This window comes from Triturus cristatus, chromosome 12, assembly GCF_964204655.1.
Source record: "Triturus cristatus chromosome 12, aTriCri1.1, whole genome shotgun sequence".
NCBI classification, from domain to species: Eukaryota; Metazoa; Chordata; class Amphibia; order Caudata; family Salamandridae; genus Triturus; species Triturus cristatus.
This window is the reverse complement of record NC_140595.1, coordinates 462578972-462599276: the sequence shown is the minus strand read 5'-3', so window position 1 is coordinate 462599276 and position 20305 is coordinate 462578972. Positions and strand designations below refer to the sequence as shown.

Here is a 20305-nt window from a genome sequence, read left to right as displayed (position 1 = left end):
CACCAGAGAGGTTGCCTCCAGAATTGTACCCGAGATCCTGGATGTGGAAGGCCTTCTACAGACGTGCACTCCAAACCTATTGCAAGTGTTTGCCAAATTCTACAAAGACTTATATGCTTACAGATCGTGACCCCCATCAAGAATTACCACACCCACTATTGGCTGACATTACGCTGCCTACAATTCCCCCCGCGGTGGCCTGTGACCTTGACCAACCAATTACAGCTGACGAGATGAATATCGCACTGTCTGAAATGACTGCTGCTAAAACACCCAACCCGACGGATTGCCCATGGAATACGACCATAAATTCTAGGCTGAACTGACCCCTAACGTGCCTGCATTCTTTGCGGAAGCAACCACTAATGAGACCTTTCCCCATGAGGCGGTAGTGTAGTTCCCACTAATCAGTAGGGCCTGCACATTTGTATGGACAACATAAACTTTGGATGGTACTTCGACTGATTCCGGGCACCCCTGTAGGATATAGTGGCCTAGAAACCAGCTAGCTCACAGTGCCACGGTAGTCCCCTTAACCTTACCAGGGAACGAATAGTTTCTGACAACCACGGAACATGACAACCCTGATCCCTCAGGGATCGTGAAGACAGATCAGAACCTTTTGCTCAGTCACTCGTGCTTACTTGTGCTCAGAGAAATATACAGAGAATACACAGTGTGGCATTTTTAATATATTTATTGAACCAACGTTATTCTTGTATAAATACATGGTCTGCGATAATCAGAAGCAGATGAAGGTGATGACAAACACCAAAAGAGTAGATACAGTTTTACCATGGTGCTAAAACGGTGTATATATGCAGGCATTTAAAAAAAAAAAGCAGTAATCAGGTGTACTCCTACTATGTAAACCCTACTCTGAGTGTATCTAGAGTGTATGTAGGTGTGAAGCCAAGAATCTACCCAAGGGATGATCCAACCCCATTACCTGGCAGGAGAGAATGAAGGACCCTGTCAGGGTACCAAACTGGACACCCCTCACAAGATGTCAGACCGCTGCGTGGTGAAGTCGCAGCATGCAGGGACCCTCGGTGTCAGCTGAAGCACCTCCTATGCTAATCTATTGGGATGATCATTATTTATAATAGAAAGCAGCTTTCGATGTACGTTGTAGATTAGCGATGTTATGGATACGTAGATGGGTCTGTCGCACTGTGGATGAAGATAGCACGACATTTGTACATAGTGCGTAAAGAGGCGTTGTACATGATGGTTGAGGCATCGTGATAATGTTATGCGAAGCTAGATGTGTAACCAAAGTAGTTTCAGAGAAACTAATGCGACATTGTTGTGCATGCACAAGTTCATGACAGAAATTTTATTGTAAAAAAGAGGACAATGTAAGAAATGAGCAGCTTCGCTACATGGGCCTAACCCGGGAACACAACACCCACTCTTCATACTAAGGGTCGATATACAAAAGCTATCTAAAAGCCAACAGGCCATAACTCAAAACTAATAAAGGTCTAAAACCACTTTTAAAATGATCTAAAAACTAGCTTTCCTTTAAAATATTCATAAAAAACCTTTGAAAGTCATTATACTTAACTGAAATCCCAAGCACTCAAAGTCACGGTGCCTAGGAACAAAAAAACAAAAAGCTGTTGATACATTTTCGTTATGTTTTAAAAACAGACCAAATGGTTCCCCCCACACGGAAAAGCCAGTTTTTTCTGTATTTTGAGTGGTAGATGCAACAATGATGTTGCTAGCGACCGCAGATGACAGTCCCAGAGGCGCACCTTTAAGCAGGCGTATTCCATCCAGTTCCCACAGCAGCCGCCGAGGGAGGGACTGCTTCCTGTACATGTATCATATAGCCTGTGTCCATTTCACTAGGAGTCAAAACATCCCAGGGTTGCTCGAAATATGCATTCATTAGCTATGGAGTACACTGGTGACAATAAAGCCCTTTGGCCTATAAGGGGTCTATTAGTATTTCAATGTCCAGTGGTGCAACTGATTGTGATCCTAAGCATAGATCCAAAACACATTCCTGGCTGCACATTAGGCAGTGGAATACAGGTTGTATGCAGTGAAGTCAAACTGGCCTGAAAGACCAGAATCAGTGCTCAGTCAGTTCTCGAAGCTGAGGTGTGCTGAAGCAGTGTACCCTGCTCTCACAGCATTGCACCACAAGCAGTGCTGTCTCCATTCCAGGTTGAACAGGGACGACCATTGCGGAGCAGAAAAATGTATATCAGGATTCCCGCCACAAGCAGCAGGACAAGCGGGAGACCTCCAAAAACGCTTCCCAACACGAAATGTATAAAAGATGGTATAATTCCAAAAATCGCCTGAAAGGCGCTAACCAGTCCAGAGTCGATACATTTAAAAAAGTGCACTATCCGCTACGTATCAGACATATTAAAGATACGGTGAACCAGCTCCCCAAAGTGTAGCAAGAAGTTAGTGTGGAGTAGTGTCTGTATCTCAGACGAGGACCTTGCAATCTGGAGATCGAACGTCTTCCTGGCTGAAGTCAAGGCCACATCCTTTAGAAAAAGCATGGCTTTCAGTTTGCTCAGAGAATCAAAGTGTATGTTTCACATTTTTATTGAAGGCCACAGGGCTGCAATCGTAACTGTGCGGGCAGGTTGAAACAATACTGGGGTGGAACAAGTGACTATAGTATTAACCATCACCAGATAAGCAATGCCCAGTTCCACTCCACAGCAACCTTGATAATTCAGCATCAAATATCTCCCATTCGAGAGCAGCTTGAAAACCGGATGAATCACTGCAGCCGGGGAACCCTTCAGATAACACGACAAGTTCGCAACTGAAGCATTGCAAGCCCCATGAAGAGAAATGTCCTTGCAAAGTAGGGACCCACTTAAAGCATCCTCCAAGTTGGAACCACTAAGGAAAACTTCAGAAACCCCATTTCTGCATCTAAACTTGAATGGTAACTCCCAGTATTCATGCACGTAACCTTCCCCTATCGCTTTGTACCTACCGATCTGCTGGTATTGGAGACAATATTGGAATTGGAAAGTCGCAACCGGTAGGGTGATGTAACCATGGATTATCCAGTCTGTGGATGGTGTCTGAGCCACGGTGAAAGGGAATTGTCTAATTTTTCAATGTGCAACATGACATATTTTGCATCTCTCTGTGCCATTACTATCTGTCTATCCTTCAGATCATATTCAGAAAAAAGACTAGTACTTCTGAAGTAACGCCACAGCACGTGGCCCGAACGTAGTGTTCATAACGTCTAGCTCAGTTTTAAGATGGACCATAATTGTGACTGTCCATGCTGTAAAATAGACATGTCTTGCTGTATAATGTTGATTGCAGAAGACACTATGTTGCTAGTGAATAAATTCTGGATGATAAAGTGGTAATACCGTTGTCAACCACAGCTAAAGCCTTTTCTAAATTAACCTGGTCGATCTCACGCAATGTCTCAACAGCTTCCTGTTGAGAAATGTTCCACAGCTGCTTGTATATTCCGTACAAGAAGCGCTTCTGACATCGGTTCCGGGGACCTAACAAGAAATCCCTGAGATCCATGTCATCAGAAAGAAGGGACAAGTGTTGCTTCACCTGAGAGTTTTGAGGTTTTTAGCCAATCAAGGCACAACTTCCCAAAACTATATGATGTCATCCCCCAGAGTTTTATGTTTGTACATATCGCTGATCTGGTCTATTAACCCTAAACCCTTTGGTGTTGCCCAGGAATCTAGATTGACGCCTATTTGTGTCCACAGGCAAAACCATCCATCCCCTCCAACTGGGGTCTGATGACCGTTCCATATCAAGGTATCTAGTGTATCCTCACTGCAGTGTGTGAAGTGCTGCGAGTTCTAAAACGCGTGAGAATATGGGAATACGAGATGTGTTCAAATCTTTCATCTTGGCAATACCAAGACAAAAAGTCTATTACAATGTTTAATTCAGGAAAATTATCTGACATGGTATGAGGCATGCTCCAAATAAAATCCCAGTTCCCTGAACCTGACAGTCTTTTGCCCCCTGACAGATTTTGTGCCAATGGTCTCTTTCCAAAAGTCAAAACCCTATACAGACAGTTGGGAAATAAAGGAAGCAGAGTACATCAGCTTGGTCTTTGTGAGCATATTTTTCTTTGCTGGTGTAGGTGCAAGCATATAATGATAAGAGGCTGGGTCTAATGTGTCAAAGCTAGAAAAATAAGCAAACCTCTGTGCAACTGTTTTTGAACTACCTTTTGGCACTGTTGGGAAATGTTCCCATTGTGTGTAATAGTTAACAGCGTGTGGGATACTAGCTTTGTGTGAAAAAATGATGACCACAATGTTGATAACAAAACATGTCGCCAAAATTAGATGTACCATCATACAATCCATCATTAGAAAATGCAGCTGATTGCACTATATATGCAAGCAAATCGTGCACAGTTTCCATGTCCTGGAGAGCAAAAAAAGGGGGGAGTGATTCAAATTCTGGAAAAAAGAGAGGCTGGAATCACATGCAAACTAATATAACAAAAGATACCTCTCTCACCACAAATCAAACAATATTCATAACAAAAGATACCTCTCTCACCACAAATCAAACAATATTCATAAGACTATCAGAAGTCATTTATCAACTCTGAGCTTTTTTTTCTTTTTTTTATATAACTCTTTCTTCTTTTCATTGAGTTTTTTCCTTATTGCACATTTAGAACATACACCTCATTATCATTTTTCACAAACAGTGTAGAAACTGCTGCATAGTGTGGTTGATCAGATCAATGGAGACAAATCTTTTGTCTCTGCGACCGGCAAGAGGCGTAAGAAGTACAGTTCTAGTACCCAAGACAGCCAGAACAGATACTGGAGCTCTGTAAGATGTATAACAAAAGGTTGGTGGTATACTGTTAGGGAAACTTGCACCACAAGGGTGATTTCACCAAATATCTACAAAGGAATTATATTAGTACAACAGTGCTGTAAGGTGGAGAGAACCACCAGCCTCTCCAAACTTGTGGCAAAAAGCTACAAATAAAGACAATTACAATCCGCAGCACATGTTACTTTTGAAAATAAGACAGCAGTAACATAAGTCCACTTAATCACAAAGCAAAACAAATGGATGAGGTTCTTTGTTTCTTTTATTCTTTTCCTCTTTTCTCTTATTTGTACAAGTTCTCAGCCAACACGTGTTTCATCGGGAATAATAACCCACGACTTTTTCAAGGCTCTAAAGTCACGTGTCCTAATCTATTTCAAATGTGGTGATAATTCCAAAATCAACGAAAAGATTTGTATGTCCAAAAGTCGTCCACTGACAGAACCAAAATCTAGGTCTGTCGCCGTATGTTAAACCACCAAATTCACAACCACGTACAAATATCGATGTCTTGAGAGGTTGTGAATTTCGTAGTTTAATACATGGCGACAGACCGAGATTTTGGCTCTATGAATGGACGACTTTTGGAAACAAATATTGCGACATACGAATCTACTTAGCTCTGCAAGATGGCCCAAATTCTTTCTTGTCCACAATTTTTTCTCTGACTAGGTCCCCAATCTTCAGGACTCAGGCTGGTCTTGCTGGTACAACCTTCATTTCTCCAATGGCTGTGCATGTTACTTGGACGTTGCTTTGTGTGCCCCAGAATTTATTGAGTTCCTGTCAAAGGGCCCAACGTTCATTGATGTCAAACGGTGTTTCCGCTGCCACTGTGCTGAAATTATCAAGGTCTGGTACCCACATTTTCACACGGAACAGAAGTTCGTAAGGAGTATTACCCCCCCCCCCCCGGGATTTTCTTGGCATGTTATTGAGTGCCCTCTAGAGCCCATATAGGTGATTGACCCAACTGCCACCCAAGCCTAATGCTCTTGCTGTTAAAGACTGCATTGGGTCACAGTTTTTCCTATCAAATACTAAATTTTCCTCAGGCTGGTAAGGTAAGGACTACCGCAAGACCACACCAAAATTTCCCATCGCTTCTTTGTAAGCCCGAGAGCTAAATGTCGGGCCCTAGACGGAATGTAGTGTGCCATTTGTGTTTGTCCAGATGAAGACTTGCAAATCCTTTAGGACATTTCGAGCTTCAGCCGAGTGCTGCGGCCAAACCCACAGGAATCTGGAGCATGAATCCACTGCCACCAAGATGTACTAGTAAGCCCCACCTGAGTGTAAGGGGCCGCAGTGATTCAAATAAACAACCGGTAGAGTCTTCTCTGAGATTATTAGAGGTGTCTGTGGAGGACGTGCTATGGTGGAACCCTCCATCTGCTGGCAGATGTCACATTTGAGGACAAAGTCCTTAATCTATTTTGTAAGACCAGGCCAACAATAGCGATGCTTCAGTAGTGAAACTGTAGCAGCGACCACTGTGTGTGCCGACCCCAGACCCTCATGTCAGTGGATTCCTTTATCTTCCTTTATTTTGTTTATTATTTTTTGGTTTATTGTCCCAATTCTTCTTTGAAGAATCGGTGCTAGCTTAGAGTTATCGTTTACAGAATTACTCTTAACCTGTGGTTTCCCAGGTCTGGCTTCCAAATTATCTCTGCCTAGTGTAGCATAGGTTTCTTCTATAATTCTTGGCAATTCCCGCTCCTGCTGTGCAGGAGTGAACTCTCTCAGGCGTTGATGTACAGCCAATGCTGCAGCTCCCCCTTTTTTGTTACTTAACAAAATGGTTCATACTGCTGTAAAATTGTGCATCATTTTCATCCCCAAGTCTAGGGCAGGTCCTGCCCCGTACTCATTCTGTACTTGTTTTAGTACATCAGTCAAAACTGCTATTAAAAGGGTACCATGAGTTCTGGTGTAGACTATAGCGAAGACTGTTCCCCAAGTGGCACAATCTTCCACGAGGGAGCCATTCCTATTGGCAAGCAAACTGTTAATATTCCATATTTGTCCTGCAGTCCCGTATGGGGAAAACCAGCTTCAAACTGGCTTCAAACTGGCTTGGTTTCTGAGCTATCCAGAACGGAATTTGCTCCCAACTGGTGGGAACTTTTCCCATAACGGCATTAAGTGTTTGAGGGCTGATACCCATAGCAGCCAATTGCAGCTGTGCAGCCTGAGACGTCCGCGCAGAGTTAACTGTGAGGGTTCGGATTATGTATTGCATGAGGTGTCTGTACATTTTTACTAGATCTTTATACAGAGCTGTTAATTTCTGCTGCATCTAAATCATTAAGATTAGGATGTGGTTTGTAAACAGTTAGCACTAGCCAAGCCGCTCATTTACTGAGCGGACTGAGTCTCACATTTTCTTCCGTATGGGGAAGGGCCCCTTTAAAACAATTTATATGTGCTTGGAAAGTGAACAGAATTTCCATGTCAACATATGGAAAGTATTCCTCTGGTGTTTCATCTTCAATGAAAGTGTGAAACAATATTTTGTTATTATAGGGCCTCGCAGTTGATTGTCATTAATGACTGGCTTAGTGGCAGGTGGGATGACCCAGCCTATTGCAGAGAACTAGACCTGCTGAGCCTAGACAACATAATGGGTAATTTGTACAGCGCATCCAATCCCAGAATCTCTCCTAGACATTACACAGGTGGTCTTCTTGTACTGGAGAACTACACTTCGACTCACTGGCTGGGACCAAAAATGACTCTGTTGAATACCCGGTGGAGGAAGTAGTTGCACTACACAGCGGAACGGGGGAGGTTCTAGAAATGGGACAATATAGGAATCAATGTCCTTGGGGGTATATTAGCAGGGGGGCCATATGCAGACGTTCCAAGAGCTACAAGTACAGTATCAATTTGCCTGGACCCAATTTTATAAATGTCTGCAATTACGCCACAACCTCACAGCCAACATCCCCTCCGATACTAATTTCTTCAAGTTCAGCTCCTCGAGGCCAAAACAATTCATGGCAACGATTACTCTGGGTGCTATGTCCCAGGTTTACCGCCCTCTAATCATTTATGCTCCAAACCGGCTCGACACACAAACAGGTGGGAGGCGTGGGTCGGGAAAATAGATGACGCAGAATGGAGGGAAGCTAAGATGGCCATCAAGTGCTGGTCATCTCCACATGTTTTAGAATGATCCAGCTAAACTACCTTCACTTGACTTACATGACCCCTGTACAACCTAATCAAGCTCTTAGAATCCCCCAGGCCACGTGTTTCTTCTGTTCTGGGCCTGACACAGACTTTTACCAAGTGGTTTGGTCCCGCCCCGTGATGGTTCGCTACTGGCAAGATCTCTCATGGGTGCTTGACGCACCCCTGGATCTTACCCCTAGAGGGACCCTACAGGGCTTACTGGATGATCTTGGTGGTCCACAGATGGGAAGGGTGCTCAATGGGGTCGTCTCTCTGGTTGCCAAGCGTGATATAGTCCAGAGATGGAATTCCTTGACAACCCCTAAGTGGTGGAGTGGAGGACAGGTGCAGACTGGTGTGCCAAACAAGAAAAACCTAACTATATCGCACAAAGCTGCCCGCAGAAGCATGGGAAGATATGTTGGAGACTGGTGGCATTACTGTGGTTTGTATCTATTTGCAATGTGGTACGTATGGTGCTATGTATGCTTTGACGTTTGGTAAACAATAAAGCTTTTTTTTTTTTTTTAAAAAAGACTTGGTTTACACATGGAATCATTGTAGATTTGAGATGTCTGCAAAGTAAATATTAATTAAATATGTACGTTGAAAATCCTGCAATTTCCTATGATATACCCTCACTGAGATGGTACATAAAACACCATATGCCACAACATTTCATGGATGAAGTGGCATTCTCTCTTTCACAATTTAATCATGGATACTAGAAAAATAGTATAGAATGAAGAGGAATTTTTCTTACTTTCACAAGTTCTTGTTGTGGCCATATTTGAATGGGTTCCACCTGTTGTGGCGTCTGCGTTTGGATACCATATGTGTTTAGAAAAACTTGCAGGCTAAAAAAAATGAAAACATTGCAGTAAGTTTTACAAAACCCATTCCACAACAATACAAGAGGGTCCTTATGAAAATAGTGCTTTTATTATGTAAGAATGACAATCTCAGCCTACTTGTCTCATTAATTGATTGTGCTCACAGAAGTAGATGCCAGTATTCCAGTGTTCATTCAAATAATTACAGCTTGCGAACACGTTTCAGTACAAAGTATAAAATACAAAATAAACAACCCACCAACCACCGCATTGTCAATTATCACATACAAGTCTTCAAGATATTTGCTTGTCAGATCTGAGCAACCAAAGACAAAGGCCCAATATAGTACATATGAAATGTCCAACTTCACATTAAATTTTAGTCACAGCAGTGTCTTTCAGAGGTTGACAAAGGCAAGGATCAAACTCTTTTCAGCCCTTATTCAATGTTGGTCTCTGGGTGTACTTCTCTAATCACTAATGTTTGTTTTCCATCAGTAGGTTTCCTGTAATTTATTCAGCATCATGTGGATTTTGAAACCATGTTTCCCTGATCTTTACAAATGTGATTGCACTGCGTCCGTTCTTACACATCTTAAAATTCTACTATTTATCCATTTACACTTGCCACTGTACTTTGGGGCAATCTCAAGTCCACCTACTTCAACTAGATCTCTTTTTTACATCATTTATCTGTTAGAGTATATGTTTGCCTCTGTTCACCCTATATACTCATAAGGACTAGCTTCTGGTCCAGCTCACCTTTACAACCTACCACCCTTGAGGGTTTGTCAAGGAAGTGTATCTAGAATCCATGAAGGACAGTGTTTCTGCACCATCCTGGATAGTTGGATAGAACTAGCCTGCATTCCAGATGGACGAATAGCCAAAGGTGATGGCTGTTCTTGAAGTGCTTCTCTACCAAAAGCTACACTGTTTTCTCACCTTTACGTTTTCAAAATAAGGCTTCTGGAATCTCAGTGGGTATGTTTTTGAGAACATATAAATGTCTTGTGAGTGTGAACATGTTGTACATAGCTGCAAGTTCCAGCAAGAGAAATGGAAGATTGAGCCAATGGTTTCTCTCGGATACGAAGTGAAAACTGCATTAAAACCTGTGATAGATTCTTAGTCGGAAACACCTTTCAATTGAGTGTTATCTGTTTTGGTACTGGGATCAAGAAATGTCATGTTCCTCTCAGTCAGCTCATACCCAGATCCTGGCTGGGGCTGACCCTGCTAGGCTGGATTAATGATCTTCCTCCCCAGGCTGTAGCATCAGAGGCCTAGCCCTGCACGACAAGCATTCCAAGGGCGAAGGCCTCCTCCCCAAAAGGAGAAGATGGTTGGAGCTACAGGTTAATCCATCAGCAGCTGTCACCTGGTGCCAGGCACCAAGCTGCTCTGGAGAGAAGGCAAAAAAAAAGAAAAGAAAAAAGAAATGTGCTCCCTGTTTTGAGGGAACACTGGATGAAATTGTCCCTCCTTTAGCCAGGAAATTATTTCTCCAGTTTTGGAACAAAACTATACCCACTAAACTATTTTGTAAAAAAATGGAGTAAGGATGTTGCCACTGATGATCTTTGTCCTGCCTGTAATGCAAGTCCTGAATGCATTGTGCATCTGTTATTTTTCTGCCCAAACTATAAATCCCTTAGGGAAAAATGGATAATACCACTCTGTAAACTGGTTGGACCTGCCCACTATCTGGAGGTGTTAAGAAACTGGAGTACGGATACATGTAGAGTTGAGGTCTTTGGTTTGTCCAGATATTGGTAAACACTGCGGCTAAAACTAATGAAATGCACTTTATGATGGACCTGACCAAAAATTGATGTGCACTGATTGATATGTACTGTAGATTAAGCGCACAGTAAGCACTTTATAATATCACTAATTATAAGCATGTGCCTTCTGTTTTTACATGAAATGTTCTTATCTATGTTACTTATTTGTCCCTCTTTTATTGTACAATGTATGTGCTGTGTACTTTTATGATCGAAATAAAGTGATGATGATGATGGTACTGGGATAAAGGTAGTTATTTTTGGTTGAACTTTTTGAACGGATTTATTTAATTTTTATTTGTGTAATTACCGTATATGCAAGCCAAAAAACTACTAAATTATTTAAGGGATATGAACACAGCGTAAAAACAAAGTCACTTACCTTTGTTAAAATTCTTTCTGGTGGACACTCTAACAACAGATTGCTCACCTTCTAAATTTCCTTAGTTACTAATCAGGATTTGAAAACTTGTTAGCAATTTTTCCCACGTGTCGACAAATGGCACCATCGGACTCTGAGGCAGATTCATGCCACCTCCAGAAGTGACACTGCGGGCTGTATAATGGTGCCAACCCTGCGCACTGACATCAGCTTAAGACAGTTTTGAACAAAACATACTTCACACTTAGACATAAAATCTCTGTGACAGAGTGCAGAATCTAACAAACCCTTATCAACATCTGGAAGAACGCTCCACAGAAAAGGAAGAATTGAGGGCAATGAGGAATATGTGGTTAGATAGAGTAACCACTTCAGACTCCTCACCTATGTAGTAGATCCCAAAGCAGTTCCTTCCATAAGGTGGAGTGCCTCATGACAGGACTTCATACCAAGAAATGATATAGGATGGAGTGGGTAAAAGTCGGCACCCGACAGACCTAAGAGGCCCGACAGTAGGTGTGGACGGACACCCACATAGTCACCTGGCAGATGTCCAACAGTGAGCTTCCCTGCCAAGGCTGTAATGGAGGCCATATGTTGGCGGGCCTGGCTTTGCTGTAGCTCCTACTTTGTTCTTCTCTTGATGCTGGAATCCATCAACACCGCGCCCTCCTCTGTCCCTACCTGCAGTTTTTATTCGGCCATCCAAGGCCACTCAATCAATATCAGAGACCTCTGGGGTGCAAAAACTGGAAGTTTCCATGCTGGAGCTTTGCCTGCCTAAACCAACAGCTTCGCCGAGGCTCTTCTATCGACACCATCGACACCAGCCCCACTGCCTGCTTTACTGAAGGATGTAAATGCCAAGAGGTACCTTTACCACCAGGACCAATCTGGTTCTTGTATCTGATCCACGTTCCATTGCTATCGGCCTTAACCTGCACCTAGGTACTGGTCAAGTGTGACCAGATGACTGTGGTTGCCATTTAATGTTTTTTGGTGCTATTGTTATTTGAAATTTTAACAATTCATATCTCCTATACCCCCTCTAGTATTGTACATTAAAGTGGGATATTTATTGTGTTGTGTTTTCAACTTTGTAATTGTTTTGGTACTTCTAAATGCTTTGCACATTTTCTTAAGGTAAAACTGTTTTCTCTGTCCATGCTATCAATGGTTAAGCTATGGTTTAAACTACTGAAATATTTACTGGACCCAACAAAAATAGTGACATTGTTACTTGTGGTGGACTACTATCCACCACAACTATTAATCCATTTTGTCAAACCTTAGCTCTGGAAGAATGAGCCTGAAGGTTCTTACTTTGTTTCTTCTTGGCAAATACATAACACAATTTTATGCAAAGAATAATCCATCTGGATAAAGCCTCTTTCTGGACTACCTTTCTCAACACAGGTGAGCCGAACAAAAAGCTAGTCATCAACCTGATTCTCCTTAGGCCAATCAATATAAATATAAGTCCTCTCTATAGCAGGGTGGGCTGCCCCATATGGAATCCCGACACTACCTTTGGCCGAAAGGCTGCCCTAAACCCAAGCACAGCTTTTCCAGAAAGAAGGGGGTATATGGTCGTCGTACTGACAGTGCTAACTGTTCACTGACACAGCCTGCTGAAGTTATTGCTATGAGGTAGACTATGTTAGGTCCTCAAAGTAGCCTTAAAGAGCTGATGTGTATAAGCTCACAGGGCTTAACTAAATTATGGTTGCACTACGGCAAAATGAGTCACGGGAACAAACATATATGGTATTAAATAAACAACTGCACCACAACTGGTGGATTAAACAGAGATGGCTGATCCGGTAAACGTAGAAAGGCTGAGATGGTAGACTAGCAACCTTAACAGTGCCTACAGCAGAGCACTGCCAGGGCAAAGACAACAGAAGAATATCAGAAAGCTCAACATGCAGCGGACAACTGGACGGTCCTCATACAAGGCCACAAACTTTAATCATCACCCAGAATACAAGGAATCTTAATGGATGGACGGCAAACAATCAAGATGGAATCCACTACTTCCACCAGCAAAACAAATCTGCTCAGCTGGTTCCGCTCAATCACTATGCATGGACGTGTAGGTTGTGTGGGCTCAGGTGTAGAACCCTGTCCTGTTGTAGGGAGAGTCCTGAAAAGGTATGCCCAGAGGGGGCAGATGCTCAAATTCAATAGGTTGTGGTGCCAGACCCATCAAGCCCAGTCCAAGACTATCAGGATGAACTGAGCCCATTCCCTTTGGACCTTCTTCAGAATTAATGCATAAAGGGGAAAAGAATTGCAGAGAGCAGAACGCTTCTCCCAGAGAAACCAGAGGTGGGATATCAACAGTGCAAAAGGCTAAATAAGGACCGTTCTCTGTGATAGCAAAAATCTCTACCCAAGGCACACCCCCCTACTGGGCAAATACGACTTGAACTACCTCCTGTAACATATTTAACTCTTGGTTGGCTAGCCCTAGCCTACTAAGCTCATCTAGCCTGTTCAGGAATCCTGTCAGACGGTTGACACAGCTAAGGACATCCCCATATTCTTCAACTAGCACTATAGCCTCAGCATCTCTTGGCAGAGAGCCCACAAATCCACTTCACCCCGTTTCCAACAATATTACATGGTGGCCATGCTGTCTGTAAAAGGTTAAAAAGAGCTACTCTTTAAAAGAGGGCAAAATGCATTGAGAACCTGCCAGATGACATAGGGTTCCAGTGGAGACCAGAGGCACACGATTTCGACCACATCCAAGCAGCCCCCCAGCCCAGAGCTGACACTTCTATCACCACCATGAGCCCTTGATGGGGGAGCCCTCGATGGGGCAGGGAGAAGTCTTGCCCAAGTCAAGTCAATATCCTTCATCTACCATTGAAGTTCTAGGGCCACTTTAAAGGACACATGGATGTTTTCTGAGAGGCACCTCCAGTGCTCAGCCCATTGAAGTCAGATGTTCCACTTCAGAGCCCGCATATGCCAAGGGCATGGGGCACCAGCAAGAAACATAAGACCAGGAGTCTAAGAAGCCTCAGAATCATCCATGTCAGAACCCAGGAATGAACCTGAAACATTGGGATTATATCCTGAATGTTCCAGACTCACCATGGCAGCAGAAAGGTCGTGAATGTCACCATGGTCAGAACAAACCCTGGAAAGGGCACCTTCTGCAATAGTCAAACATGGGATTGTAGCTCTTTGATGGAGAACCCCAGGGAAGATACTAGCAACATGGTAATCCACAGGTAGCCCACACCAGACTGTGGCAAACCTACGTTCAACAGCCTGTAGTGGTGATGCATGGACATTTGTACCCCGACCTGCAAAGATGTGCCACAACCACTGCCATCACCTGCATAAATACCCAGAGGGCAGAGGTGAGGCCGAAAGGCAGGATGGTGAACCAGAAATGTTATGACGCAAGGTGAATGAAACACCAGTGGACCTGCTGGATAGGTAAATGAAAATATAAGGTCTTCAAATGCAAAAACATCATAGAATTCGTAGGTTCTAAGGTCGAGAGGACCTGGGCTAGGGTCAGCATACTGAATTTGTCCTCCTGAAGGAAGGTGTTAAAGAACTCAAGGTTCAAAATCGACCTGAGCCCACAGTATTTCTTAAACACCAAGAAATAAAGAGTAGCATCCTTTACCTCGCTCCTTTACTATGATTATCTCTACTGCGTCTGTGAACAGCAATGTCTGCCCAAGTCTGATCTAAATTAAGATGAATTGTGGGAGGAGGGGACAGAAATTGAAGAGAGTAACCTTAGAAAACAACCTTGAGTACCCACAGGTCAAAGGCTATTGCACATCAGCTGGTCAGGTAAAAATATTCTGTCCAGGACTGGCCACAGGTGAAGCCTAAAAAATAAATGTTGGTGGGGAAGGGAAAGATGAAGAATGACCAGGTTGTTGGTGGTCCCGTTCTCTGCCACCAACACACCACTTAGAGACTTGAAAGTGTCGAACAGGCTGAGAGATGGCTGCCTCTGATGGTAAGCCAAGCCTGGGAGTAATCCTTAGATTCCTGGAGTTGTTGATGGAGCTGGGGGTGTCGCAGAGAGAAAGGTAAAGGAGGGGCTGCTGCACGATCTACCTTATACCGCCCCAAAGCTGAATCAGTCTCGTCTCCAAACAGCATGGTACCATAATAAAACATATCATTTAGGGGTGCCCACATGTCTCTGGAGAACCCTGTGGCACACATCCATGCATGACAGAGAATCACCAGGTTAGTGGTCAATGCAGCCCGCCCAGTTTGTGGTGTCCAGACTGGAACATGAAATGTACTTGGTCACTCTGCTCTGTTACAGACCCTCGAAGTAAAATTATTTCCTGAACGACTTCGGGACGGCGGTCAAGATTCCACTCACCACATCCCAGATAGTATCAGTATGTCTCCCCAACAAGCAGGCAGCATTCTGAAACTGCAATGCCAAACTGGCAGAAGAAACACCCTCTTGTCAAGTGCATCAATGCACTTCCATTCTCTGTCAAGTTTGGCCACAGGAAAGGTATTCACTTTGCTGGCTGAAGCCTAAACCACAAGGTTTTCTGGTATGTAGTGCCACAAAGGCCAAACCACCCAGAGCCGGCCTATGTATTCTAGTGATGGGACATCTTACCATCAGTGCCAAACATGGTTCTAAGCATGCCACCATCAGGGCCTCTGTGAAAGCCTCAATGAAAGGAGCAAAGACGCTAAAGTTGAATGGTGAGGCTGCAAGATTTCTGTAAGCAAATTTGCCTTAGTTTCCACAGTCGACATCTGTAGTTCCAAGACCTCTATTGCCCTATGACCACTACCACAAAAAAAGCGGCGACCCCAATGGGAGTCTACTTATATATCTGTGATCGCTGGTGAAGTTTAAAGCCCACTAACATTTTGAAGCTAGCATCAGTGTATTGAGGGGGGTAACACATTGTCGGCCTCATCACCATCACCATCATCTGGAACATTCTGAAGTCCTCGTATTGTATAAGATTTTGATCTGAATTAAGCCTGAAGGTTACCAAAAATTCTGGTGCTTTGGCAAAGGCACTGCAGGAAAAGCCTCCCAGATAACAGGCAGTTGCTTAAAAAGCTCATAATAAGACAACGGCTGAGATGTAGCTGAGCTTAACTCTTAAGCAGAGGTCAACGTTGAACCGGACGGAAGGTGCATGGCCTTCTGCAAAGTAGTGGAGGTCTAGGTCAGCAGGGCCCAGGTAGAGGCCTAACTGGGTCAGTCAGTACCAGAGAAACCCTGTCAGCGGAAGTGAAACTGGGGGCCCAGGCAGAAACATGGGGCCTGAAGGCCTCCAGGGATACCCAGAAACGTCTGAAAGAGCTGCAGAAATGATTCCTTGAAGGCCTCTAGCTACTGGGGATTCAGATATGGCTCTGGAAATTCCAGGCACATTGGTTACAACTGTGGAATGGGGTCGAAGTCAGACAACTGGTGTGGAGTCATGGCATTTGAGACTCGACTGTGCTATCTCTCCCAAGAGTAGGAGTGACAAGGAGCAAGCTTCCATCTGGACTTCTTGTGTTTCGTGTCAAGATTTGTCCTTCAGCTTCACCTTTGACTTACTGAGGATGGAGACTTGGAACAAAATCAGTAGTTGGAGCGGGAACAAGCCTACAATTTTGCAAGTCTGGAATTTTGTACTTGTCAATTTTCACCTTACCCTCTCACTCACTGGTGGCCTCCAGATGCATCAGGAAGCAGGATTTAAAATTATGCTTGGATCAGAGACACCAAAGATAGGCTGTAGTATTGGGTTTGTATCTACAATACTGTTAGAATGTATAGGCTTCTTACATTCTTAGCTTTATGTTCTTGAGTATTAAATTCTGTGTTTGGATTGTTGTTAGGCTTTCAGCTTGAGAGAAGACCAGCAGATCCTTGTACATATTGGGTTAGATTGAATGAAGGAAGATCCTGCTTCATCTATATTCTATCTGTGGATTAGGACTACACAGGCGTCATGCAGGTCTGTAACCAATACCTGTTTCATGCAGGTGTGGCACAGCTTGGCATCTGTAGTCTTGAGACGAAACATGGCCCTAGCATACTATAACTTTGAAAGCAGTTTTGGAAGTTGGTGAAGCATCTGCAATAAACTGATTGGCTTATTGCCCACTGGAATTTGGCTGTGTGTTGATGATGTGAGAAAGTACTATAAAATTCAGGAATATTCTGAGAAGTTGTCCAGCTAGGAAAGCATGCTGTAACGGTCTTCACGGCTACACTTTCAAGGGAAAAGAAGTGACATGCCCTTTAGGGACCCAAGGGCTGGGTGAGTTAGCACTAGACTAGTACGAGACTCCAGCAAGCAGATTTCCAGAGGCTCTTCTGGCATCTGACAATCCCTACAGTGCAGGTGTGGGTTGGAATTGTACAGTAATCATCTGGAACCTGAATCCAGACAGGTATTACGTGGGGAATGTGGAGGGTCACTACTATAAGGTCTTGCGTTTTTACATGGTTTGCCAAGGTGCACACTATAACATACCCCTTCACAGAATTTGTATATGGTTTAGGACCTAGGAGCATTTAGGCAAATGCTGCTTACTTACTTACATTTATACTGATCATTGTATGACAATATGTTTCATAAACATTACATATAACAATAGTATGCTTATGGCTCATACACTCCTATGATGCCTAGTGTTTTATATTAGGCCTAACGTTTCAGTATATGGGCAATCATTGATAGGAAATTCCCAGGAGATTCTACTCAAACTATATTACAAATCACAGGTTCACTTTTCTCAGGACAGCCCTGTGAAACAGTACAAATACTGTGTCATCTCTTGCAGAGTGGCGATTTGCGCATCCAGGAAATCTGTTTTTCCATTGTCAATGACACTGTCTGATAACGGGCTGGAATCTAAAAAACAGAGCCTGGGCAGCCTGCATACACCAAAAATGTAAGTAAAGATGTACTGCACCCCTCTCGATTGCAGACTTTTAGCACTAGTTTTCATTAGCAAAGACTAAGTGGGAAGGGGAATTATACAGAATAAAGTTGCGTATTACTACATTATTTACTTTCTGTTCATTTTCAGTTGCCACAATTCTTGTTATATTTCCCAGCTTAACTTCACATTTATTCTGCACTAGCTTTGCTTTGAACAAAGCCTTAACAAATACTAGTTCATATTTAAGAGAGGCCTCCTCACTGCAGGTCATTACGAACACTGTTTGCAGCCCTGAACAATTCACCCACAAATGACTGATTTCAAGTGCCAGTCTCATTAGTTTAATGAACGTAAATCAAGACTACCCAGAATGCATTAGACTATCAAAAAATACCCCAAGACTGGAAACAGTGCTCATAATGATCTGGAGGGAGTTTGTCTCACTATCCAGATTTCTTGTTTGTGCTCACTTTGGGGAAAGGGTTAGGAAGATTCCAAGAACGTTCCTGAGGAGTCCTGACGAGTAATGTCCAATCCTAACGTGGGTCTACTTCTGGTAAGTTTGAGAGAGGTTCAAAGGACACCACCTGTACCCTTTCCCTGCTCCCAATTGTATGTTGATATCTCTGAACTACCTGGGGCTAACGGAAATCTACCAGGTGTGGCCAGGGCTAGTCTAGCACACAACTGTAAGGCAACCACCCAGGCCGAGTGAGAGAGATCACAGGCCTGTCTCAGAGCCATGTCCCGATGGCAAGCCATGCCCAGGATGCTGTACACAGTCAGGTGAAAGAGACAGTTTCTTCCCAGAAAGGTATCAAAGTCCTTTCAGGCTTCTCTGCAGACTCTAAAGAACACAACACGTTAGGCCCCTATCCGAGGGCGAAAGACCTCTAGGATTCACTAGGAAAGGTTTAAGTGCCTCAGGCCTGGGAGAGGTGACAGGAACATCAGAATGTGCTGCCCCATAAAGAGTGATTAAAATATAATAGGGGTAAATGTGAGAACGTAAGTTCACCTGAATTTATGTGTCCTGTTTAAGTGATATGGCTATCTGGATTGCCGTGGAGTCTATCTTTATACATATACTTGGATGTTTTTCCCTACTTAATTGTCTTAATGGGATGGCTTGTAATTGGCTCCTATTCCACAATCACCACTATTAATATGTCAATAAAGAACATAGTAGAGAGGATTTGTTAAGAAGTAAGAGCTACACTGCTTTAATACTTAATCCTAACATAATAAATGATGATGTGTCATATTTAATCAGGTTAGCTGAAAAAAATCAAGACAGACAGTTCTGTCACAAAGCCCGGATCAGATGATGGTCATTTGCGAAAGAGGTAATACTATGACCTCGAAGGATTCCACAAGTCGATTTTTATCATAGAGCAATGGGGGATTGGTGCAAATTGGAGACCTATTCCTCATTGGTGAAATTTTAACTTTCGATGGCATGCAAAAAACAGATTGAGTCCCACAAACCTGTTTTGTACAATATGTATGATTACGGAAAGCAGACAAGAGTATGTGGACACATTTTCCAGAGGAACCTAAAATGACCACAAGATATTGTACGCTCATTGACATTAGATGTACTCAAAAGCTAATCATGCAATCATGGAAAGCCGGAAGGGATTCCTCACCAACTCCTCAGGTAAAAGCGAAGTGGGACAGAGACTGCGAAGAGGGACTGTCAGAAAGTCTGGAATCTCGCATGCAAGCTGTCAGCAGACGTGTTTAGCAACATTAGGTTTAGATGGACTCAATTCAACATCTTACATAGGACGTACACCCCACCATTGATACTCAACAAAAATGGAAATTAATAAACAAGGAGGATGTCCCAAATGCGAGCAAGAGAGCGCTAACTTTTATCACATTATTTTGGGTGCATGTGTATGCACACTGTAAAAGGATGAAATATGTCACAGACTAGATACATCAGTAGGAGTTGAAATTCAACACACACTTAAGTCTGGTCTTTTGTGGTTTACTCCACTAAAAATTAAGAATAAAATGATAAAGAAAGCAGTAAAATAAGCCATTGTGCTAACATAGCATCGAATTGATAGTAAATGGAAGGCTGCAGAAGCCCCCGCATGACTCACTGGTTGAGGGACTTTACTGAGTAGCCGACAGTGGAGGAACTAATAAAGGTCCGAAGGGACGAAATGGTGATTCAGGACTTATACACTTGCAATTTTTTTTGAGAAATGGGTTTATTCCAGAAAATGATGGACCTCCTGTATCATTACACAGATGATTACAAGGAAAGCCAAGTAATAAGAAAACTTGCAACGAGCAGAGGTCCTGAGCAGAACATGAAATAAAACCAAGCTGTATGTCGGGGTATTCACATATAT

General features: G+C 43.2%; 1 protein-coding gene across 1 annotated transcript in view; it reads right to left on the bottom strand.

Moving 5' to 3' along the window:
• The window catches only part of PHKB (phosphorylase kinase regulatory subunit beta), a 1466493-nt gene that overhangs the window by 322322 nt on the left and 1123866 nt on the right, over window positions 1-20305 (bottom strand). Inside the window, exon 16 of the mRNA XM_085637773.1 lies at window positions 8786-8879. Coding sequence (XP_085493899.1) covers window positions 8786-8879 — 94 coding nt within the window. The remainder of the gene's footprint in view (window positions 1-8785; window positions 8880-20305) is intronic.